This window comes from Molossus molossus, unplaced genomic scaffold, assembly GCF_014108415.1.
Source record: "Molossus molossus isolate mMolMol1 unplaced genomic scaffold, mMolMol1.p scaffold_m16_p_6, whole genome shotgun sequence".
NCBI lineage: Eukaryota > Metazoa > Chordata > Mammalia > Chiroptera > Molossidae > Molossus > Molossus molossus.
The window spans coordinates 11363633-11385980 of record NW_023425399.1 but is presented as its reverse complement, the minus strand read 5'-3'; the positions used below and the strand labels follow the sequence as shown (position 1 = coordinate 11385980).

Below are 22348 nucleotides of genomic sequence, written 5' to 3'. Positions count from 1 at the left end.
AGCTTCTCTCGGCCTGTCCCAGAGATGGCTCTAATTTGACATCATGTTCAATTTGACAAAAGCAGGGCTTGGGACGTGAGGCTGGAAAGGATAGGGGTGAGGGTTATGGTGGGGGAGGGGCGGAATGGGGGGAAGACAGAAAAGCCATCTGGTCTATCTGAACATTTTCAGAAAGGAGGGGGTGAAGTGAAAGACCCAAGAGGGAGTCCTAGGGGCTCAGGATATGACCCAAGGGGGTAAGACTTAGACCTCACTTCAAGGAGGTGCCCTCTTCTGAGTGACCTGCTGGTGAAGGGAGGGGGCCCAGGCCTGCTGAGGTGAGGTTTTGAGTGGGGCCCTCCTGGAGTTGGGCTGGGCTCTCCGGGCCAGCAGGGCAGTGTGCTGGGAGGGGAGGCCAGCTCACTGCCTGGCTAATGAGCGAGGCTTTGGAAATGCTACTGCAGCAAATCTGCTAAGCCCGGCCTCCCCCGCCTCCAGCCTGGGGCCCTCCATCATTCCAGACAGACACATGTATTTATTTTTCACTCTTTTGCATTTCTCATTTCCCTCTCGTGTCCTCCCTCCCATCAAGAGCCTCCTAAACCTGCCCTGCAATGCGCTTCTTTCTTTGGTGAATCCAGCTCCATGTCAACCATGTCAGAGTTTCCAGGGAAGCTGGGGAAGAGGTTTGGGCAAGGCCCCTCCCTCTTGCTGCCCAGAGGTCTCCTGCTCAGGGCCAAGAGCATGGGCCCAAGTGCCTCCACCCCATTATTCAGAGAGAGGAGAGAGAAATTAACTATTGAGTACCTATTACATGCCTGGCTTCACCAGCCACTTAAATCCATCATCTCTAATTCTCATAGCATCTCTGAGCGGCAGAATGGGCCCCTCCTAATTACAGGTGAGGAAACAGGTAAAAGCAGAAAAGACTTGACTGAGGGCACAGACTGAGGAAATAGTGGGATTTGAACTCAGGACTCTCTCTGAGGCCAAAGTCCTTCTGGGTGCCAGAGTCAGCACAGGCACAGTGACTCTGGGGATGGCAGCCTGATGCACTGAATCGAAATCAGTATGACTCTGCTATTTATTACCAACTTGACCTTGGGCACAGCACAAACCCATTTGTCCCTCAATTTTCTTATTTGTGAAATTAGGGTGATAGTACTACCAAACTCTTGGGATTGGTTTGAGAATTCAAATAGATTTCCATTTTTCAGCACCGAGGACAGTATCTGGCCCATGCTAAGGACTCCATAAAGGCAGGTTGTTGTTGAGTCAGGAGATGCTGAATATGATGGCACAATTACACCCCCCCCCACACACACACACAGACATACTGAAATGGAAGAAGATACATAAAGCATCAGGCTCATGTGGGTGTGCTCAATCAACAGTGGCTGTTGTAACTGTTATGAGAGAGAGTCTCCCTGTCACTTCCCTTTGCATATTTTTCTCCATCCTCTGGGCAAGGCACATACCAGGCTGAATGAATCCCCAGGGATATGGCTGAGACCCCCCCGGCCCCCCGCTGCATCCCAGGGACTCCCCTGGGGATGATGGAATCATTTCCCCAATCTGGGATTCTTTATTGCAGCCATTACAGTTAATGCCAACATGTGGGGATGGTGAAGGGTCAGTGATTCACAACTGGTTACCCAGGACCCACAGCCCTCCCACCTTCTTCACAAGTCAACTGTTCCCCAGAATTGACAGACAGAAGGTTGCCAGGCTTGTGGTTGCTGGGGGATGACCCTGAGGTCATGCTTCCTAGGTTCAGCAGTTTGCATTTTACAATGCACCATCACATCCAACCTCTCCTTCAGTCCTCTGTGATGTGATAGAGTGGTGTGCTGGGGCACGTTTAACCATCAGCTCCAGGGGCTGGAGGGGCAGGGAGGAATGCCTGCTTTGTAGTGTTTGCTGATTTCCATGGGGCAAATACTCCCAGCATGGCCAATTTCAAGCTGCCAATATGATATCAAGAGGCTCCAAAACTCCTAAAGCTTGTCTCCTGTGAGCTGATACGAGATGATTCTAGTACAATCTTACATCATTCCCATATTACAGACAAGGAAACTGCTATGCACAGTGACGAGTGAAAATGTGAATTAATAATGAGTAAAAATAAAACCCATCATTATATATCATATTTCAATGATAATGATATATTGTGTTTATTGAATGACTACTGTGTGTTGGATATTGATAAGCCCTTTATGTATATTATCTTACAGAATTCTAACATAAAGCCTGAACTAAGCTCTATTAAAATTTCCACTTTATATCTGGAAAAATGGAGGCCAAGTAAAATAATGAAATAATCTGTGCCTTAATTTCCTCATTTGTGAAATGAGGGTGATAGTACTACCAAACTCTCAGGATTGTTGTGAGAACTCCAGTAGATTTCTATGTTCAGAACCAAGAACAGTGCCTGGCTAAATTCACCTGGCAAGGAAATCGAAAGGGTAGGATTCAAACCCAGCTCGATCTGTTGTCAAAATCCACGGACACAGACAATAGGGTAGTTAAGGCCTGGGGGAAGTAGGGGCTGGGTGGAGGGATGTAAAGAGTGGGAGATGAAGGACATCTGTAATAGTGTCAACAACAACTATATGTGTGTGTGTATATATATATATATATTTAAAAGTCATGTGCATCCTACCTTATAAGGTAGGAAACGGGGGCCAATAGGAGGAGAAGTATACAGAACGAGAGGGAAGAATCAGAGAAAGGGGAGGGAGGGGAGAGGGGGGGGGAATGGCAAGGAGCACTCTCCCTCCCCAACAGCTAGTTCAAGCCCAGACTTCCAGAAGCCAGAGATGAGCTGTTCGCTGTCCGTGGTGCTGCCGGCCAGCCCCTTCTGCTACTTGAGGTTGAGAGCTTAGGTCCAGGCTGGCATAGGAAGGGTTGCCCAAGTGATTCTTGGACAAGCAGGATCTCAGAGCCCAGGGCTTCATGTGGAATGTTAGATATGGGAAGGCTGGTCCTGGGAGAGCACAGAAACCAGTGGTTCTCAGCCTGGCTGCACATTAGACTCTCTTAGGAGCTGTAAAATAAAACTGATGCTGAGCCCCATCCCAGACCAATTCAATAAGACTCTCCTGGGGTGGAGCATAGGCAAGGGCATTTGGAAAAGCTCCCGCGGTGATTCTAAAGTGCATCCCAGCCTAAGAACAGATGCCTTGGACACAACTCCTGATTGAACTGGTGAGGAAACTGAGTCACAGAGAGGCTGAATGCCTTTCCCAAGGTTACATCATTAGTATGTGGTAGGGAAAGATTCAGCCCAGATCTGTGTAGCCAGCATGTCACCCTCCAGGACTCACTGCATCTGTGCTGAGGCTGACACCCGGAAGGAAGCAGTGCTCCTCCCAAGCGACATCGACAGGAGCAGTCGGACATGCTGGAGGAGATGACCCTCCACCTCCATGGAGATTGCATGGGCTTGGGCATCAGAGAGGCCTGGGTTCAAATCCCACCACTTCTTCACTCTATGCTTTGGTCAAGTCGTTTCTCCTGTTTGACCTGTTTCTTCACCTGAAATTTGAAGGGGTTCACTCCACACCTCAGAGATGCTATGAGGATTAGAGATGGTGGATTTCAGTGCCTGGGGAAGCCGGGCATGTAGTAGGTGCTCAGAATTATTCCTTTCTTTTCTCTCTGTATGATCAGAAGGCCTTTGAGGCCATGTCCTTGGCCATGAATAGGAGATCCCTGGGCACCAGTATCAGGAGGGAGGGGGCTTGCCCACCCCTCATTTCTGGTTTAGCTGGCATGGCTCATCATGGAGCCAGACTGCAACCCATGTCTTGGCTGTCAGGCCAGAATGATTTCATCTCTTGTCCCTTGACCCTTGCTATCTGTGGGGTCCAACTGAGACCCAACTTGGGCTCCAGGACCCCCAGGAGAAGCCCCCGTTGGCTCAGGAAGGAGGTGGCGCTCTGGGGAATGGAGCGCAGGGATTGAAGACGTAAATTCTCATCCCAGCCCTGTGCTTGGTTATGGGAAAACCCTCTGACCTGACTGGACCTCAGTTCCCCTTCTGTGAAATGGAGATAAGGCTCTATCCTTCCTGCCTCACCGGGTGAGGGAGACGCCTTAATGAGATGAAAGAGATGAAACACTTTGGAAAAGAACAGAGTCCTCAACCGAGATGACCAAGTGTCATTATTATGAAGATGTTTGTAATTATGATTACCCTGCCTCTTCTCTCCCTCCCCGTGCTGCCCTGCTGGGCCTGGGAAACCCTCAGCTCACATTTAGCTTCTCAAACATTTATAAAAAATGAGTCCCACCCCCTGCTGCTGCCAGAACTGCGTGGAATGCTTTCTATTAAAAATTAAAAACCACTTGTCGAGTCCCCGGGAATGCTCAGATTACACAGGAAACAAGGCCCTTCTCAAAGTCCCCCTTACTGCCCCCCCAACTCCCTCTTTGATCATCACTTATAGTGCTGGGCTGGCCTCAACCCCACTTCCACTGCCCAGCCGGGGCACCTAATGTAGATGAATGACGCACTGGAGATGCAGGGAGGGGGAAGTCACAGGAGGGGGAGGTCGCAGGGTAGAGAGGGAGGAGGCGGGCCCAGTGACGAGTGACAGAGAAGATGGCACAGAGAGACGGGCAAGAAAGTGGGTCAGAGACAGAGAGACAAGGGACAGAGGTTCAGAGAGACAGACAGAGAGAAAGTGGGAAGACAGAGCTACCCAGACACGCGGGCAGGAGTGAGGACAGAGACAGAGAGGTGAGGGTCGGACAGGCAGAGATACAGAGACAGAAGAAAAGTGGACAGAAACAGTGTGACGGAAAGAGATGGAAATACAGCGATAAAGTTGGAAAGCAGAGTCAGAGAGGAGCGGAGAGCCGGAGAAGGCAGCAGGCAGGAGGAGAGTGGGGCAGGCCCGAGAAGAAAGGCGGTTTGGGCTTGATGGGTCAGGACCCCCATGTCACCACCATTTCTCCAGAATCTCTAGGGAACTCTGAAACACCGGCCCCCCACTCTTCCTCTGCTCATGGGTCCCAGCCACAGACTCACCCATGCAGGCAACTGTTGGGTGGGTGTGTGTAGACTCAATCTGTCCCCCTGAGACAGAGGTCTCTCCTGCCACCCACAATTGAGACCCATGTGCTCTTCAGTTCTCTCCACAGTTAAGCGACGCTCTCTGTTAAGTTGTCTGGTCACCTTGTTTGTTTGGGCCGGTGACATTCTAAGTGTCTGCCGGAGCACCCCCCTGCCAGTTGCAGAAAGCAAACTTTTTTTTTTTGCTTATAATTCAGTTCCATTCAGTCACCCAACATCTACAGAACACTGTCTATGTGCTAGACCCTTGAGGGCAGAATGATGGCACTGTCACTTTTGTATCCCCTGCCACAGTGGGCACAAGGCCTGGCCCAGAGAATGTGCTCATGTTTGTTGAATGATCTGTTGATGGAAAAGGCCAAGAAAGACACTGGGACACTCCTTCCTGTCCAGATCAGCTGGGCCGTGGGTGCTCCTGAGGGCCAGGGCCTCTGCTTCTCTCTGCTACCTCTTCCCACCAGAAAGCTCCTGTCCTGTCCCCCATCCCCATCCTCATCTGAGTGCTGAGAGCCAGTGCCGTTGCTAAGCAAGGAGATATTACACATATAGATCTTCCTGGACTTTAATTAAAAACATCTTTAGAAGTTGTCCCTGCAGAGGCCAGGGATTGATTCCTGGCTTGGGCCTGAGGGCTGCTGAGCTGCACTCTCTCTGGCTGCAGATGGGACAGTCCGAGGCTCCCAGCCTGCTGCTGCCCTCCCCGTATGGGGCCCTGGGGAACACGCTGCCTCCTGCCTTCCTCCTTTCCTCTCTGCCCCCCAGTACCCCCAGCACTGGATTTAGCAATCAGATAGTAGGATATCCTAATTTTATTTCTCTTCCCCTCTTGAACCTCAGTTTCCTCAGCTGAAAAATGGGGGTGTCAATGCTTAACCCAAGAGAGTTCCTGGGAGGATGAAGTGGGCTTAGAGACGTGAAGTGCTTTGCCGTGAAGTCTTGCACAAGCTACAGAAGTGACTGTGACTGTTCGCCACCCGTGCTGAGGCGAGTAGCTCCGATTCCGGTTTCGGGTCTGGGTCTGGGTCTGGCTCTAGCTCGTCCTCTGGGCCCTTGGGCAAGTTACTTTATCTCTCTCTGAAATCATTTCCTCATTGGTAAACTGAGGACAGTGATATCTGCCTTGTTTATTCTCCGGGATCGCGAGAATAAAGGAAAATAGCTCCGTAGAAGCAGTGTTGGCTGATAGCTATTAGTTAGTGAATATCCCGGTGCAAACTGTACTACAAAACAGTCTTTTTGCATCTATTAAAGATGCTGCTCACAGAGGAATTGGGATGTGTGGCGAAGTGGCTGTGGCAGAGCCCCTGTCCATGTCTAGTCTGAGCAGCCCCAGTTTCATGGTCCAGCAACGTCAGTCCTGTGGTGTGTACGACACCACATTCTCCTGCCTTTGCTCACAGCAGACATCACTAATCAACTGCAGCTTCCTTTTCTGCTGAGCCTGAATGAAGCCTCAGACTCCTTCTTAACACAGCTCTAAAGTCACTCCCAACTGATCAGAGTTAACACCAGAAATAAAACGGATCTACCGCCACTTTGAGGTTAGGAGCCACTTCTTGCTTATCTTTGCATCCCCACATAGTAGGCATGGATCTTTGTTTATCAAATTGGAAGCATTGCTTATTTTAAAAATTCCCTTGGGGCTGTATATATATAAAGTAGGTGCTAATAAGTGTTTGCTAAGTTGGGTGACTCATCTTTGCAACCCCTACAGGGCCAAGTACACAGGAGTTCTTGTATGTAATGGGTGCTAATAAACATTTGTGGATTCAATTCAATTACTTATCTTTATATCCCTTGCAGTGCCAGAATAAAGTAGTGGCTAATAGATGTGTGTTGGATTGAACTTCTCATTTCTGTATCCTCAACAGTGCCAAGTATATTGCCTTACACATAGTTGGCATTAATAAGTAGGTAAAGTTGAACTGGGCATAGGAGCCCTGTGAAATCCTCTTGCTGTCTACTGGTCAGGTTTGACACCCTAGGAGAGGGGTCTGGTCCCCCTACACGAAAAGCGTATCTAGTCCAACTCTTCTCTATCCAAACTTACTCCCTTGTTGATTTCATCCAGCCTCAAGCCCTACATTTCCTGTCTGCGGATGACTTCCCAAGTTGTATCTCTAGCCCTGATCTCGCTCCTGACCTTCAGACTCAGAGATCCAACTGTCCCCTTGACAACTCCACTCGGATTTCTAGCAGACATCTCAATCTTAACCTGTCCAATAATGAATTCTTAACTTTGCGCTGCAAGCTTGCTCTTCTCGGAGCATTCCCAACCTCAGCAGAGCAGCTGCATCCGTACAGTGGCTCAGACCAAAAGCTTCAGCATCCTCCTCACTCCCCATAGCTAATCCCTCACAAGCCCTGTTGGCTGTACCCTCAACATGCATCCGTAATTCCATGTCTTCTCACCACCGACACTCATCCAAGTCCCATCGCCTCTTACCCACACAATTGCAGTTGCCCCCTCACTAATCTCCCCACTTCCAACCTGGCCCCTTACAGTCTATTTTCAACATGGTGGCCAACAGTCATCCTTTAAAAATATAAACTGGATTATGTCGCTTCTCTGCTCCCTGTCTCACTCAGAGTGCAACGGAAAATCTTTCAATATTTACAAAACCCTAAGGGAGCCCTGGCCAGTTTGGCTCAGCGGTTGAACGTCAGCCTGCAGACCAGAGAGTTCCAGGTTCGGTTCCCGCTAGGGGCACGTACAAAAACAACAACAACAACAACAATCCTAAGTGATCCTGCCTCTGGTACCTCTTATGATCTCATTGGACATTCTCCTCCTCACTTACTCCTCCTCACTCACGCTGACCTTCTTTCTATTCCTCAAACACACTATGCCTCAGGACTTTTGCATTTACTGTTCTCTCTGCCTGGAACATTCTTCCTCCAGTGTAGTGGTTCTCCAGGTGTGGTCCCTAAACCAGCAGCATCAGCATCACCTTGAAATTCCTTAGAAGTGCAAACCCATTTCTAGTAGCTCAGACCCACTGAGTCAGGAGCCCTGGGGGAGGAGGCGGCCATCTGTGCTGTAACAAGACTTCCAGGTCATGTGGTGCACACTACGTATGAAAACCGGTTTCCCAGGGCTCCCGGGCTCACTCCCTCGGTTCCTTCAGATTTTGATTCAAATGTCATCTTGTAAGAAGAAAAGCCTTCCCTGACTCCTCTATCTAAAATAGCACTCCCCCAATACAGGGTGGGGCCAAAGTAGGTTTGCAGTTGTGAGTACGCAGACTTTTTTCTTGTTTCATAATGTATTAATTATTGTTATTTTCCATCCGAGCCATTGGAAACCTACTTCTGCCCCACCCTGTATAATTCCCAATCCCCTATTCTTCACAGCACGTACACCGCTGCACGTAGAATATACTGGCTTGTTTCTTTCTTTCCTGTCCCTCTCCCTGCCCTGTACATAGGCTTCCTAAGAACCCCCAGTGCCTGGGACTGTGCCTGGCACATAGCAGGCACTCAACAAATACCTGTTGCATCAACGAAGCCCCTCAATGCTCAGAAGGGAACTTGGGGCCCAGAGAGGGGCAGGAACTTGGCCAGGTCTCCTGACTGTGCGCTGCAGGACCGGTTTCCTGCGTTAGGCTCGGCTTGGCTGGTGTGCCCCTCCTCAGAAGCATGGCTCGTTGGAGGCCCCTGGCACACTTCCCTTCCTTTTTAAGCTGTGAGTGGTTTAATTTGCGAGCTCTGCTGCCTTTCATGTCCCAAGCTGAGCCCCTGCTCCTTCTGATCTGCGAAGCCGCCCAGACCCGGTGCTGCTCGCCGCCCCGCCCCCATCAGCCCAGATCAGGAGGCTCAGTAATTGTGACTGATTTTCAAAGCCGCCTGGAGTCCCTGCAAGCACCCCGATGTCGGATTTGCTTCCCCTTCAAAAAGTTGCTCAAATGAAATAAACTAATTTAATTTCTGCTTCTTCCCTCCCCCTCCTGGGTTTCCTGGCTTGTCTAAGTTGAGTCCTCCTGCCTGGCTTTTCCCTGAGTGGAAGGTTAGAGTGAGTGGGTGGGAAGAGGGAAGTGGGGCTGGGCTGGGGCTCCTTCGGCGGGTGCTCATGGAGCTGGCGGCTGGCTCTGCCTCCTACAGGGTGACCTTGACCTTCTCTTGCTCTCAGTTTCCCCGTGTGTGACACAAGGACCCTTGCCACTCCAACAGTCCGGGAGCCAAGCTCGGCAACTTGCTCAGTCACTGACCTGCTATGTGACTGCGAGCACGTTTCTCCTCTCTGCCTCGGTGTTCCCGTCTGTTCAATGGGGATGCTAGCATCAGTCCTGCCGCCTCTCTGAACTGAAGCAAGAGCCAAGTAGTGATGGACGAGCCACCCTGGTGGACATGGGGCTGGGCCTCCCTCTGGAGCCCCCACCCCCACCATCCCCATTCATTCTCCAAACAGCAGCGGGCGAGCTGTCTAAAACGTGTCTGCCCACGTCACTTCCTTGCTGAAGACCCCCCAGGCACTGTGCTGCCCTCCGGTCCTTGGAATATGGCTCCAGCTTCCCTCTCCAGCCTCCTTCATGGCCTTCTCCACGTGGAAGCAAGCAGGTCAGTTTTGGGTGAAGAGACACAGGGTCGCATCTTCTTAGGCCAGAGTTTGAGTCCAGGAGTAGGGGCTGCTAGACCTGGGGAGTCAGGAGCTTGAGCTCCCTCTGACTTGCTGTGTGACCTTGGACACATCACTGCTCCTCTGAGCCTCAGTTTTCCCCATTTGCAAAATTGATTTCTAAGTACTCAATGGGCTCCGAAAGTTCAGGGGGTCTTTGCTACTGACAGCTTCCAAATTTACCTCTCCAGCCCAGACCGCTCCGCTGAACCTGTATATCAAACTGCCATTTTCAAGTTCTCCACTTGGCTGGCTAATAAGTACTTCCGACTTTGCACGTCTGAAATAAACTCCCGATTTCCCTCCATCCCCCAAATCTGCTCCTCCCAGCTCAGTAAATGGAAATTCCATCTATTTAATTGCCCAGGTCAAAATCTCAGGAGTCATCCTTGAATTTTCTTTCTCTCACACCCCACATCCAATCCATTAGCAAGTGCTTTCAGCTCTACTTTCCAAATCCATCCATAAGTCGCCCTCTTTGCAATACCCTCACTGGTACCACCTGTTCCACACCACCACCATTTGCTGCCCAGGTAATTGCAGTAGTCTCCCCAATGGGCAATCTGCCTCTGCCCTAGCCTCCCCCCAACCCCGCCACCTAATCGTCACAGATCCTCTTAAAACTGAGTCAGACCATGTCGCTCTTCCGAACAAGCCCATCCGCTGACTTCCCAGCTTGTTCAGCATAAAAGGCAAAGCTTTGACTACGTTCTACATGGCTGCGAGACCTGGTTGCCTCTCCACTCCGCCTCAGGGACTCTGCACGTACTGTTCCACCTGCCTGGAACACTCTTCCCCCGGGCCCCTGCCTTCACGTCCTTCAGGTCTCTGCATCAGTGTCATCTCGAAGAAGCCTTCCCAGATCAAAGATCTGTTTGTTTACTTGCTTACCGAAAGCAGGGAGGCTCGTCTCTCTTTTCATTGCTGTGTCCCCAGTGCCTGGCACATAGTAGGTCCACATACATATTTGTTAAATGAATGAATGAATAGATATAGTTACAGACACGAAGCATGTCACACGGATGCACGGGCCTTAAAGTGCCATTTGACCGGTCATGGATGTGCACACCAGGCATACACGGGGCCTACCTGTGTGCTCATCCCAGCCCACACCTGGTACCACATTCACACCCTCACTGCTCCCTGTTCTCCCGCCATCCCTTGTGCCCATGGTTTTGTCTGGTCCACCTCCTCCTCTCCACCAGACTACCAGTTTAGTTCGACCTGGGGAAGCTGGGGCTTACTAACTTTCCCCCGAGAACCCCATAGGGTTCTGACGTGCAGCCACAGGGCTGGAAGGGCCAGAGAGAAGCAGCGTCGAGCCCACAGGGCGTCAGTGATGGAACGTGGCTGGGACCTAGGGTCACAGCTTCCTGTCCAGCCTGGCTTGCAGGGGCTTAGGTCATGGGGGAAGGAGATGGCAGCTGCTGGCTTTCCCAGGAGCCCTAGGCCAGGTGGGGCCTTGAGAGTCAGTCAACAGTATGTGGACCCCACGGAGGGAGAGGGCGATTCATCCAGCCTTTAGCTTTGGTGTTCCCGGCTGGGCAAATGTGAGTCCGGTGTGGCCATGTCTGAGGCTTTCTTGCAGATGGGACTTTGATGTGTGTACTCCCTTTTCCACATGTACCCAGTGACCCTGGGTGTTTGCAGCCGGCCCGGGTTCATGCACTCGAATCTGTGTCTGGAGACTCAGCCATCTCTCTGAACCCGTGTCCCCAGGTGGCAGGACCTTGGTGTGCTGGGGCTCCCTGGGGGCAGTGAATGGAGCTGTCTGGATGTCATTGCACCTGGCTTGTGCCTAGGCCTGTCTTCAGCCACACTCAGGTGTGGCTGTTTCTCGTGTTGGTGTAAGTAACCGTGTCTGTGCATAAGCTCCTCTGTGTACGGGGCTGTTTCCTGCGTGGGGTTGTATGTGGCTATGGAGGGTGTGAGGCTGTGTCTGGTTGTGTGGTTGGGCCTTGCTTCAGCCGTGTCTCATGCTGGTGGCAGGTACACCTGTGTCCTGTTGTGCCTGCGTCTGTGTGGGGATTGTGGCCAAGGGCTGTGTGGAGTTGAACTCTGCTGAAGGCTGTGTCAAGGTGGACAGCTGTGCCCGTGTGTGACGGTCTGGACGTTGCCTGTGCGTGGAGCCCTGCCTGAGTGGGGCTGTGTACAGGTGGACAGCTGAGCTGATACGTGAGGCTGGGCCTGTGTGTGACTGCGTGTGGGTGTAAGACCATGTCCGGGTGTGTCTCTGTGTCCACATGTAGACCCATGTTCATGTGGGGCCTGTGTCCATGTATGTGCTGAGGTCACGTGTAAGCCTCTGTCCAGGTGTGCGGCTGTGACTATGTCCAGGACTGTGCTTGAGCCTGTGGGCATCTGGGCTCCCGCCTGTACCCTCTGCCCTGGGGTAGCAGTTCCTGTCTCTCTTGCCCCTCCCCAGGGCATCAGCTACAAGCTCCCCCTCAGAACCCGGCAGCTCCCCTACCCTTTACCCTGGCCCACTCCGTCCCCCCAGGACCCCTCAGCCCACCTGTGGGTGACAGCTCAGCCACACTGCCAATGTAGGGACCATGCAGGAAGCGGGGCTCGCTGTCATTGATGTCCTGCACCTTGATGATGAACTCCGACTCAGGCTCCAGCAGGCGGTTGGTGGCGCGGTCCCGAGCCTGGGCCCGTAGCGTATAGAAGGTTTTCTGCTCACGGTCCAAGCGCTCCATGGCATGGATGTCGCCTGTCAGTTCATCGATCAGGAAGATGGTGCCTGCGCCCTCGCCCGAGATGGTGTACTTGATGGCCCCGTCACCCTCGTCTGAGTCCGAGTGGATCTGGAGAGGCAGGGAGGAAGAGAGGGTGGAGGTGGGGGAGCCAGCTCCTTTTGGCTTCCCCTCTGGAGTCCTACTGGGGGCCTGATCCTAAGCATGTCTTTTCTTTGACATACCCATTCTTCAGTAAAAACACTGAGGCCTGGGAAGCCATGCCTCACCCCAGCCTGGGCCTCACTGTCTGGCCGGAGAGGTCTCCCTGCGGCAGCCCTGGCCCTGTAATCCACCTTTGCCTCTGCAGCCAGAACTCCCAGCCTTGGAGGCAGACCCGAACGCCTCCTCCCCTGCTTGCAACTCCTCGTGGCTCCCCACTGCCTTTACATGGAAGTCCGGGGCCACCTCCACCAGTCGGCTCCTGCTTTGAGCACCTCGTCCTTACTTCCCTGCCTGCTGAAACTACCCGTCCCGCAGGCTCCGTTCAAATACCACCTCTTCCCACAGCTGTTCTGGATCTCTGTCCGCGTTCCCCTCCGAGATCTCTGCAGTACATCAGGCCATCATTATCATGTTCAGCTTGTCGGACGGAGGGCAGCAGCCACTGCTTCTCCAACCTTATGTGCATGCAAACCACCCAAGGGTCTTGTTAAAATGCAGATTCGGACTCAGTAGGTCTGGCAATGGGGCCTCAGTTTGCATTTGTAATATGATTCCAAGCTCCCTGGCTCTGAGCCCCCAGAGGTCAGGGCTGGTATCTTACTCGTCCTACTGGTGTCTGGAGAGCCAGCCTCGGGGAAGGCACATGGTGGGGACCGGGCAGGCAGGTAGAGAGGAGAAAAGGGATGCAAATGGAAGAAGCCCTCACTGTATGCCAGGCACCGTGCTAAGCAATTTACATATTTATCTAGTTCAGGGTTCTTTATTTAAAAAGAGTACTTGAGTAGGTTTTGCTACTGATTTTATAGATTATTTTTTTCAGTTTCCCACTGAGGATTAGAGAAGTGGGGTGACTTGCTCCTTGGAGGAACGGGGCTGGTCCACAGCCTGGCCTTCCCATGCCATCCTCAAGCGTCCCGGGAGGAGCCCAGGGAGAGGACGTGGCATTACAGCCGGGCCCTGGCCGCAGCGGCCTCTCCCTGTGTGTCCACTGCACCTCTCTGGGCCTCCGTCGCCTCCTCTGTAACATGTGGCTCATCATAGCACCTCTCTCCCCGAGGTGCTGGGGATAACTGAGTTAAGTCGCACAAGGCCCCTAGCACCTGCCTGGCAGCACGACACAGTGTTTAACAGCCAGCACGGCAGGGGCACTGTCCATGGAGTGGGGCCACAGGAGCGCCCTGCTGGGCCAGGCAGCTGGATCACAGAGGGGCCCAGGGGCGGAGGGAGTTGGGGTGAGGGAGAGGAGAGAGACTATTTACCGCAGGTAGGAAGCTCCTTCACTATCTCAACAACCGGCACAACCACACCAGTAGGTGCGAGTTGAAAATCAGCCCTGCTTAAGACATAATAAGTGTCCAATAAATGGTAGGCATCATATTATTATATTATTACTAAATGTTGGCTATATATAACTGGGACCTAGTCCAGGCTCCAAATCCCAGGCTGCTTTCCGTGCACGGAGATCTCCCGGGCAGGGAACCAGCCAGCGGGCTGTTCTCTTGAACAGAAACACCTGAGTCCTTACCCTCCAATGCTCTAAGCTCCGAGGCGGCGCGGAGCAGAGCAAAACGCACCGATGAAGCTGGTGACCTTGGGCAGGTCCCCGCTCCTCTCTAAACCTCCACAGAGATGGGGTGTGAATGCGAGAATCCCAAGTCCCCATTCCGGCCCGGACGCTGTGTCCCCCAGCCCACGCAGCACGATAACAGGTGCCAAATAAAGTCGTCACAAAGAGGGACGAAAGTCCACCCCCTGCCACGCAGGAGGAGCAGGAGAATAAATTCTGCTGGTGGAACTTTGTGTCTGAAAGGTGGATTATAGAAGTGCCATTTGGAAGATTGAATGGCCCATAAACATTTTCATATTTCATTAGCCGATTAATGGGCATCTCTCTCTTTTTGGCGAGTCTGCTGATTCTCAGCAGAAATTGCGGGGAGTAAATGGAGGCGGCTGGTGGAACCTTCCTGGGTCCCCGTCCTGTTATAGATTGCCCCAATTAATGCCTGTCCTGGGCTCCACCAAGAAGCCTTCTTCCTGTCCAGTTACTGTTAATAGATTTCTCATAAGTGGCTGGATTGTAAAAACCTCATAACTCAGTTTAATGCCCCCAATAAAATTATCTCAGAACAGCGGCCCTGAATCACAGGCTGTGCCGGGGATGAGGGGACCTGCCTCTCCTGTTGGCTGTTTATGCTTCTCTTCCCCCTCTGCCCAGGGGACATGGTGACAGGAGAGGGTGGACCTGTTCCCTCCTAGAGCGCCTGCACCCACTTTGCAATCAGACCTGGCATCTGCTTACTTCATCAGCAAACATTTCTGAGCAGTGTGCGGAACAAGGCAGACCTCGGAGACACTGTGGGTTTGGTTCCAGACACCACAACAAAGTGAGTATCGCAATGAAGCGAGTCATCACCTTTCTGTTGGTGGAGGGTCTTGCCTTCAATTTGTAAAAAACACAACATCTGTGAAGGGCAAGAGAGTCAAGTGCAACCAAACAGGATGTGCCTGTACTTACCATTATGCTGAACAGCTATAATCTTACTAGTCTCCATCACTGCCCCATGGAACACTATTATTCTTCCATTTCTCACATGGGAAAACTGAGGCACAGAGAGGGGAAGCCATCTGCTTTGTCACACAGCTAAGTGCGGGAAGCCAGCTCCTGATTTCATAACTCATAGAAGTCACAACCACGGCTCGTTAATTTCACCTCTCTGAGCCCGCTTCCCCCCAAGAAACCAGATCCAGCCCTTCCTGGTGCGGGTGTGGGGAGGATTAAATGAGAACATGTAATTTATGAGAACACTCCTAAGTGGCTGTTTCCTTCTCTCTCTTTCTCCTGGTCTTTCTCCCTCATGTCTCTGCAGCCCTTGGCCTTTTAACTCAGACCCCGGACAGGGATCGGTGGAACCCGGAGGTGATGTCATCAATGTTTTTCCATGGAGAATGACACAGTTCACGCTGAGACCCAGGGGCTACCCTCTGGGGACCTCAGAGTCAGACAGGGCTGGTGGGCCTGCGCAGGAGCTCGGAGCTCGGAGCTCGGAGCTGAGTATTCCGGCTGGGCTGGGGCTGCCTGTCCTGCCTGTCTTGGCCCTGGCTCTGGGGTGGAGAGGGGGTGCGTGTGGCCCTATCTTAGGAGGACTTTTCTCAAACCGTTCAGCTGTGAGTGGGGGCTGGAGGATGGTGCTTTCATTGATTGATCACCTACTACACGTCAGACGTGCTACAGGCCTCCGCAGAAACCTGATTTCACTTTATGGCATGCATAAACGTATCCCCATTTTCCAGGTGGAGAGACAGAGATGGGCCGTGACCCCTTTGACTCCTATGCACAGGTTGGTCCCTCTGCAGCCTCTGAGGATCTGGTTAGTCACTTACAATGTTTCTAGCTCAGGAAGAGGGACAAAGAGGAGGGAGTAGGCTGCAGGGCAGTCACCGGGCTGCGCGGCTTGTGGTGAGGCCCATACACCAGCCCGTTGCCCTGCACTAAGTCATCAGCTGCCTCCCATTCTGAGCCTCTATTTCATCATTTGGAGAAGGACTTCTAATCACAAGTCGAGTTTTGGCTTCAGGAATGGCTGGGTGGCAGCTTCAGCTTTGTCACTGACCTGTTGCATAGCCCTGGGTAAAAGGCAATCCTTCTCGGAGCCTCAGTTTTCCCATCTGTAGATTGGGCTGATATTATTTTCCCACAGATTTCGAAGATTCACAGGCTCATATGTGGAAGCTCCCAGCACAAAGTAGGTGCTCAGTGCAGGTTCACTTCCTCTCCCTTTCCCACCCTAGTCTCAGGAGGGTTTGAGGGTCACTCAGATCCTGACCCAACCCACTGGAGATATAGAGGCCATCATCTAATATCTGCTTGGAGTTTTTTAAACTCAGCTTGCTTCCTCCTCCAGGCAGTCCTCTCAGATGCCCTATTTGGTTGGAAAACCCTCCCCCTCCCCCTGCCCTGTCCCCGGCCCAGGCACAGTCCCCTGTAACACCTCAGTCCTGCAGTCTGCCTCCCTAGCTGTCATGGGCCTCAGGGCCTTGGACTAACTTCAGTTAGTTACTCCCTGTCCGAACTCTCCATCCTGGCACATACCAGTGCCCTGACAACCTCTGCAGAGAAAACACAGCGGGGTGGAAAAGTGGAAAGTGTGTGTGTGAGAGTGTGAGATTTCAAGCTCCTTCAGGGCCAAGCATATGGGCACAAACACACTGAATAAATGAATAATGAAATATCCAACTGCCATTAGAATTCCCCAGTATCTTCTGGGACTTCCAGAGGATCCAGTCACTCTGTTCTATTAAATCCCAGGTACGCACAAGCTGGACTGGGGGGGGGGGGGAGTCACTGGGCACACGTCCAGACCCTTCACCTTGACCTCAGTGATAGCTCACAGTGATCTGCTGAAGCAGAGACTATTCTTTCCCTGCCATTCAGATTGGCCAACTGAAGCTCAGAGAGGGCCCCTACCCTACCTAAAGCCACACAGCTACCAAGAGGCAGACCCATGGCCTGTCCGACTCGCATCCTGGGTTCCTTCCGCTGCATCACGTGTGGACAGCCCGGCAGAGATGGCTCCTCCCCAAGCCCAGCCTGAGATCATAAACAACATGAAACACACAAGAGTGAGGGCTTCTCACCCAGGGGGGCTGAAAAACAGGATTTATGAGGCCATTAATTACTTCCTCCTAATTAAATCAAAATTAAATGCGAGCAGAGGTACGTTTTCCTTATTAAAGACAATTAAATGGACAGTGCCGCTACGCAAATAAAACGAGTCCAGGATTTAAACGGAAAGCAAATCAAATGAAAAGCCTCTCCCAGAATAAGGGGTCTGCTCGTGCCTGAGCTGCTCGTAAACCAGGAGTTCATCAATTTTCTTTAAATATTAGCAACTTAATTAAATCTGCTCTCCTTCCCACTTTAATCCTGCCGTACATCTAAAATAGATCTCACCGCCCACAGGAGTTGGTCATAAGGGCTGACCCCATAATTCTAGCTTTTTAAAAAAAGAATTAAAAATCCTACCAAATCCACATCTAGCTGACAGAAGCCTCCGGGGAAATTACAGTTCAGAAAAGGGATTAGTCAACGTACCCAGATTGTATGGAAATGTTGGGGGGTTGCTTTAAAGGCGGGTCTTGTGAGAAGGTGAGGGGAAGAGGCAGGCTTGGCTGCGGAGGGGGCGGGGCAGCCCAGGGAGCCGCTGGTGTGGGGCCTTGGTGACAACCTCGGGCCAGCGGTTCCTGCGGGTGCTGACAGGAGCCTGGCGGTGAGTGATGGAGGAGGCGGTTGTAAAACCGGTTACCGTTGGGGCCGGGGTTCACTGGAGATGGTGCTGTTGCTAAGTTACCTTTGGAATCCGACAAGGACAGATGCTCCCAGTGGCTCCCTGGGGCAGGGGACCTGGAAGCAGTGAATTAACCGAAACCGTGAAGTCCTTTCTCCCTGAAGAGTGAGGGAGCATAGTGAGTGAGCGAGTGCGAGTGTGTGTGCGTGTGTGTGGGCACACAACCACTTGTACAAACGTGGAATTCGACTAGAAAGGGGACAGGTGGTTTTTTAGCACAGCCCAAGCTCATATTCCTAGAGGGAGGGGTGGGCTAGAGACCACCTCCCCCCACGCTGCAGTGAGAGCCCAGGACGTCAGGTTGCTAAGAGGTTTTCAGGGTTCAGAGCGGGTCTGTAGTGTCTGTGCAGATGGTGTTCCCGAGGTGGTGAGCTATCGGGTGAGCCCTACGGTAATAAAAGCGCACACTGAGCAATGCCGGGTGCGCTTCTAGGTTCTTGACATACCCTGACGCATTGAATCCTCATCGCAGCCCTTCGAGGGGCTAGGAACAGCGTCACTCAACAGATAAGGAAACTGAGGCAGAGACATTCACTAACTCGCCCAAGTCAGAGCTGGGAATTGAGTCCCGGCAGTTTGGCGGCAGCCGGCCCCTCTGAACCACACACTGTACCACCTGCCATGAGAAAGTGTGCTTTGGGCAAATGTTTGCCAAGAGGTGGAAACTTCTGTCCTCCCTGCACACTGCCGCTCGGGAGGAGCCCTTGAGCGAGAGAGGGGCTCTGGGTACAGAGGGCGAAGGGGAGGGTGCCACAGTCACGACAGCAGTGGGACGCTGGGAGAGGTTACTGTGAGAAGCCCCTCGGGCCAGGCACCAGGCTTGTGTCCTAGTAAACATTCATACGGAATTGCACTGGGCTGGGAGCTGGTGACAGATCTGGCCAATGGGTTGATTCTGTCACTGTGTTGCCATGGCCTTGGCGTGATGTCCTCTGTCCCTGGCCTCAGTTTCCCCATCTGATAATGAAGGAACTTACTAGGGCCCTCCCATCACTGTCAGACTGCGCGTCATGCTGCTGAGATGATGATAATGGCTGGCTGGATGCGGACAGTAGTGGTGAGTCAGCGGTTTCTCTGATCTTTTCAGGACCTGGGTGCCGGGGTGGGGGGCGGGGGGCTTCTCAGAGCCCCAGCCACTGTGCAGACGAGAGGGCTGGGGTGCCTGAGACCACCACAGCTGATGTTTAGGCAGATGTGTCAGTCCTTCCCTGTCTCTCTGGGGTTTTCCAAAGTCCTTCTTCCAGGCCTAGGTTTGGAGAATCGGGCTGGGACTGGCCTCCAACACACACAGGTTCAAATCCTGCCCAAGCCACCTGGCCCTTCTATGACATTGCCCTCTCTGAGCCTCAGTTTCCTTGCCTACAAAAGGGAACAGTGATCTCGGTTTTGCAATTTCGGAGTTAAATGCTTCATATAGGAATGATGAGAAAACAATAATCAACAAGCAACCCGGCCACAGGCAGAACACTTTCTGTGCTGTTTTCTTCTTTCATCCTTTCAACAGCCCTAGGAACTGAGCTCTCTGAGCCCCACGTTTACAGATGGAGAGATGACGGTCCACAGAGGTGAAGTGACTTGTTTAAGGTAATATGGTTCATGGGTGCACAGAATAGGCCTTGGAGTCAGATGTACCTGGGTCCAAAGCCTGCATTCTTTTTTTTTTTTTTATCCTCACCCGAGGACATTTTTGCACTTATCTTCAGATAGAGCGGGAGGGAGAGAGGGAGGAAGAGAGAGAGAGAAATATCGATGTGACAGAGACACATCGACTGGTTGCCACCCACATGACCCCAACTGGGGCTGGGGACAAACTGCAACCGAGGAATGTGCCCTTAGTGGGAACAGAACCCAGGTCTCTCTGGTCTGCGGGCCGACGCTCTAACCGCTGAGCCAAACCGGCCAGGGCCAAAGCCTGCATTCTGAGCTGCCTTACCAAGAGCTATTACCTACCTGGCCCTGGTTGCTCCTTCGCTCGCCCCTCACCCCCTTCTACCAGACCCTCCATCTCATGGCCCTGGCTGGGAGGCCAGAGTTTGGGTTCTGCCATTAGTTTGCTTGAGCAAGGACATGACCCTCTCTGAATTCTATCTGTCAAATCCTCATTTGCTCAGTTGCGGGGATCAACTGCAGCCACATGTGTGGAGAGGGAAAGTAGCCAAGGTCCAGGGATGACTGTGTCAAGACAAGAGAGAAGCTGGGTTTCCTGCCAGGCGAGTGGAAAGGTTAGCATCAAGGCTTCCCTCCCATCCTCGTCTAGGGTCCTGTTCCCCGAACCTGAACGGAGCAGCTTGGTCAGTCTCCCAATTCTCAGGCCTAAATCTCAGCACACAGGAAGTTCTAGAGTGCGTCTCGCCCCATCTCTGTTGACCAGAACTTCCTGGGAAGTTGATTGGCTTTAGCAGAAGCAAGAGAACTCCCCCTGGGCATCACCTTGCAGGCCCTACAAGCACCCCTCTACCTTAACACTTCACACACTGACAGGTCTCCAAATAAGCTGGGCTCCTTCAGGACGCCAAGTCTTTGCATGGTGATGCCCTCTTTCACATCAGGCTGATGAACTCCTACTCGTACATCAAAACCCAGCTCGGGTGTTTTCTCCGCTATGAAGCCAGACAACAGATACCATTTGTTGAATGCCTATGCAGTGCCAGGTGCTGACCTGTGAAGTTTTTTTATGCACCAGGGTGTTGCTGCCACTCTGGGGAGCCCCCAAATGGCAGAGGCGGGATCTTACTTGCCTCTGCCTCTCCAGCATCACCCCCATGAGAGGCTCAGGGATTAAGTGGACGAACAAAGACCTCAGCTCCCTCTACTCCCAGGGCACAGATCTTCAGCCACATTAACCATCAGAGTTTGAGAAAGCAGCTTCATTCATTCACTCACTTAATGAACAGTTGTGAGCAATGTCTGCATTAAACACTGGGGATTTAATGGTGAGCAAAACAAACAGTCTGAGAGGAAAGACGGGCATTAAATGCATAACCAAACAAACACATGCATAATTAAGTGTTATGAAGGAAAGATATGTCACGTCCAGGGCACATACCAGGGAGGGACAGCCACAAAGAGGGACCTCTCCTAGCCCGCGTGGTGGGGACAGCTTCTCTGAGGAAGTGGCAATTGAGCGGAGACCCGAGTGTGAGTATAAAGTAATCAGTGGGAGCAGGACGGGCAGTCCGGGGGAGCGAACAACCCAGGAAAAGGGGCAGCGCTTGGGCTGAGGCTGAAACTCCGAGTGGGGTGCGGGGTCTTTGGGGGCAGTGCGCTGGAATTTGGGCTGTCCCCTCGTGCATGGGAAGCTATTGAATTTTAAGCAGGGTGGGGAGAGTTTGTGTGGGACACGTTCAGATTTGCAAATGTGTTTCTACATTCTAGATGCATCTAGCTACAAGGTGGACTGGGGTACCTACCAGCACTCTGGCTCTGGGGCGCAAAGGGGAGGAACTAGAGCCAGGGCTGGGGCGGGGTAAGAAAGTGAAGTGCACGACCCTGCAGTCTGCCGCGTCGTTGGGACCAGGCACTGGCACTTAGCGGGTAGGGGAACTGGGGTCCCTTGTGTCCCCCAGTGGGTGTCCCCAGGGTCCCGGGCACGGGACAGTGGGCGCAGGGTCCCACTTTACCTTGCCCACGTACAGGGGCTCGGTGCCCGTGTACTCCTCCACCACGAAGAACTGGTTCCAAACCCAGCCTCGCTTCACGCGGCCCACGCCCAGCGCGCCTTCCTGCTGAGCCCCAGGCGCTGGCGTGCCCGCCGCCAACAGGCGTCCCAGCAGCGGTGGCGGTGGCAGCAGTAGCAGCAACAGCAGCAGCGCGGGCGACAGCACAGCTCCCGCCAGCCCCGGACCGTGGGACGGCGGCCTCATGCTTGGCCTGCGCGGGGGCCCAGGAGCATGGACAACAGGAGGCACCGGGCAGTTGTAGCGCGGGTGGCACCACCAAGCAGCGCCCTGTCACATGGTGGCCTCAGCGTGGCTGCCGGGGCGCCGCACCCCGATGGGGCACCCAGACAGGCCCGTACCCCTGAACACCACCCAGCCACGGGGGTGCCCGGCTGGAGGGGGAGGGGGCGCGGCCACACCCCGGGCATGGACGGCCCGGGGTCCTGCCCGCGCCCCCCTGGGGCCTCTGAGGCCTGGTCACCAGGTAGTGCGTCCACAGCCCCGGAGTCTGGTGTGCCCCATAGTCCTTGCTCAGAGGGGTGCTGGTTGGGGCCCGCAGATCCGAGGATCCTTAGAGGGCTGGGGGGCGTCCACAGCAAGAGCCTGCAAGAGAGACAAGAGGACATCAGAGGAGGCTGTATGCGAGGCGGGGCTGGCTGAGTGCTAACTGAACACCCACTCTGTGCCTGGCACTGTGCAGGGTGAGACAACAAGACAGTACCCATAATGGTCCTGCCTTCTCGGGGCCAGAACGAAGTCGTCCTGCC

At 53.0% G+C, this 22348-nt stretch overlaps 1 protein-coding gene across 1 annotated transcript in view; it reads right to left on the bottom strand.

The window, feature by feature from the left end:
- Positions 1-22144, bottom strand: part of CDH22 (cadherin 22) — a 68595-nt gene extending 46451 nt beyond the window's left edge. The window contains exons 1-2 of the mRNA XM_036245158.1: positions 21543-22144; positions 12190-12484 (exon numbers count right to left, since the gene is read on the bottom strand). Of these exons, the coding sequence (XP_036101051.1) occupies positions 12190-12484; positions 21543-21785 (538 nt within the window). The 5' untranslated portion in view covers positions 21786-22144. The remainder of the gene's footprint in view (positions 1-12189; positions 12485-21542) is intronic.
- Positions 22145-22348: the final 204 nt, after the last annotated feature.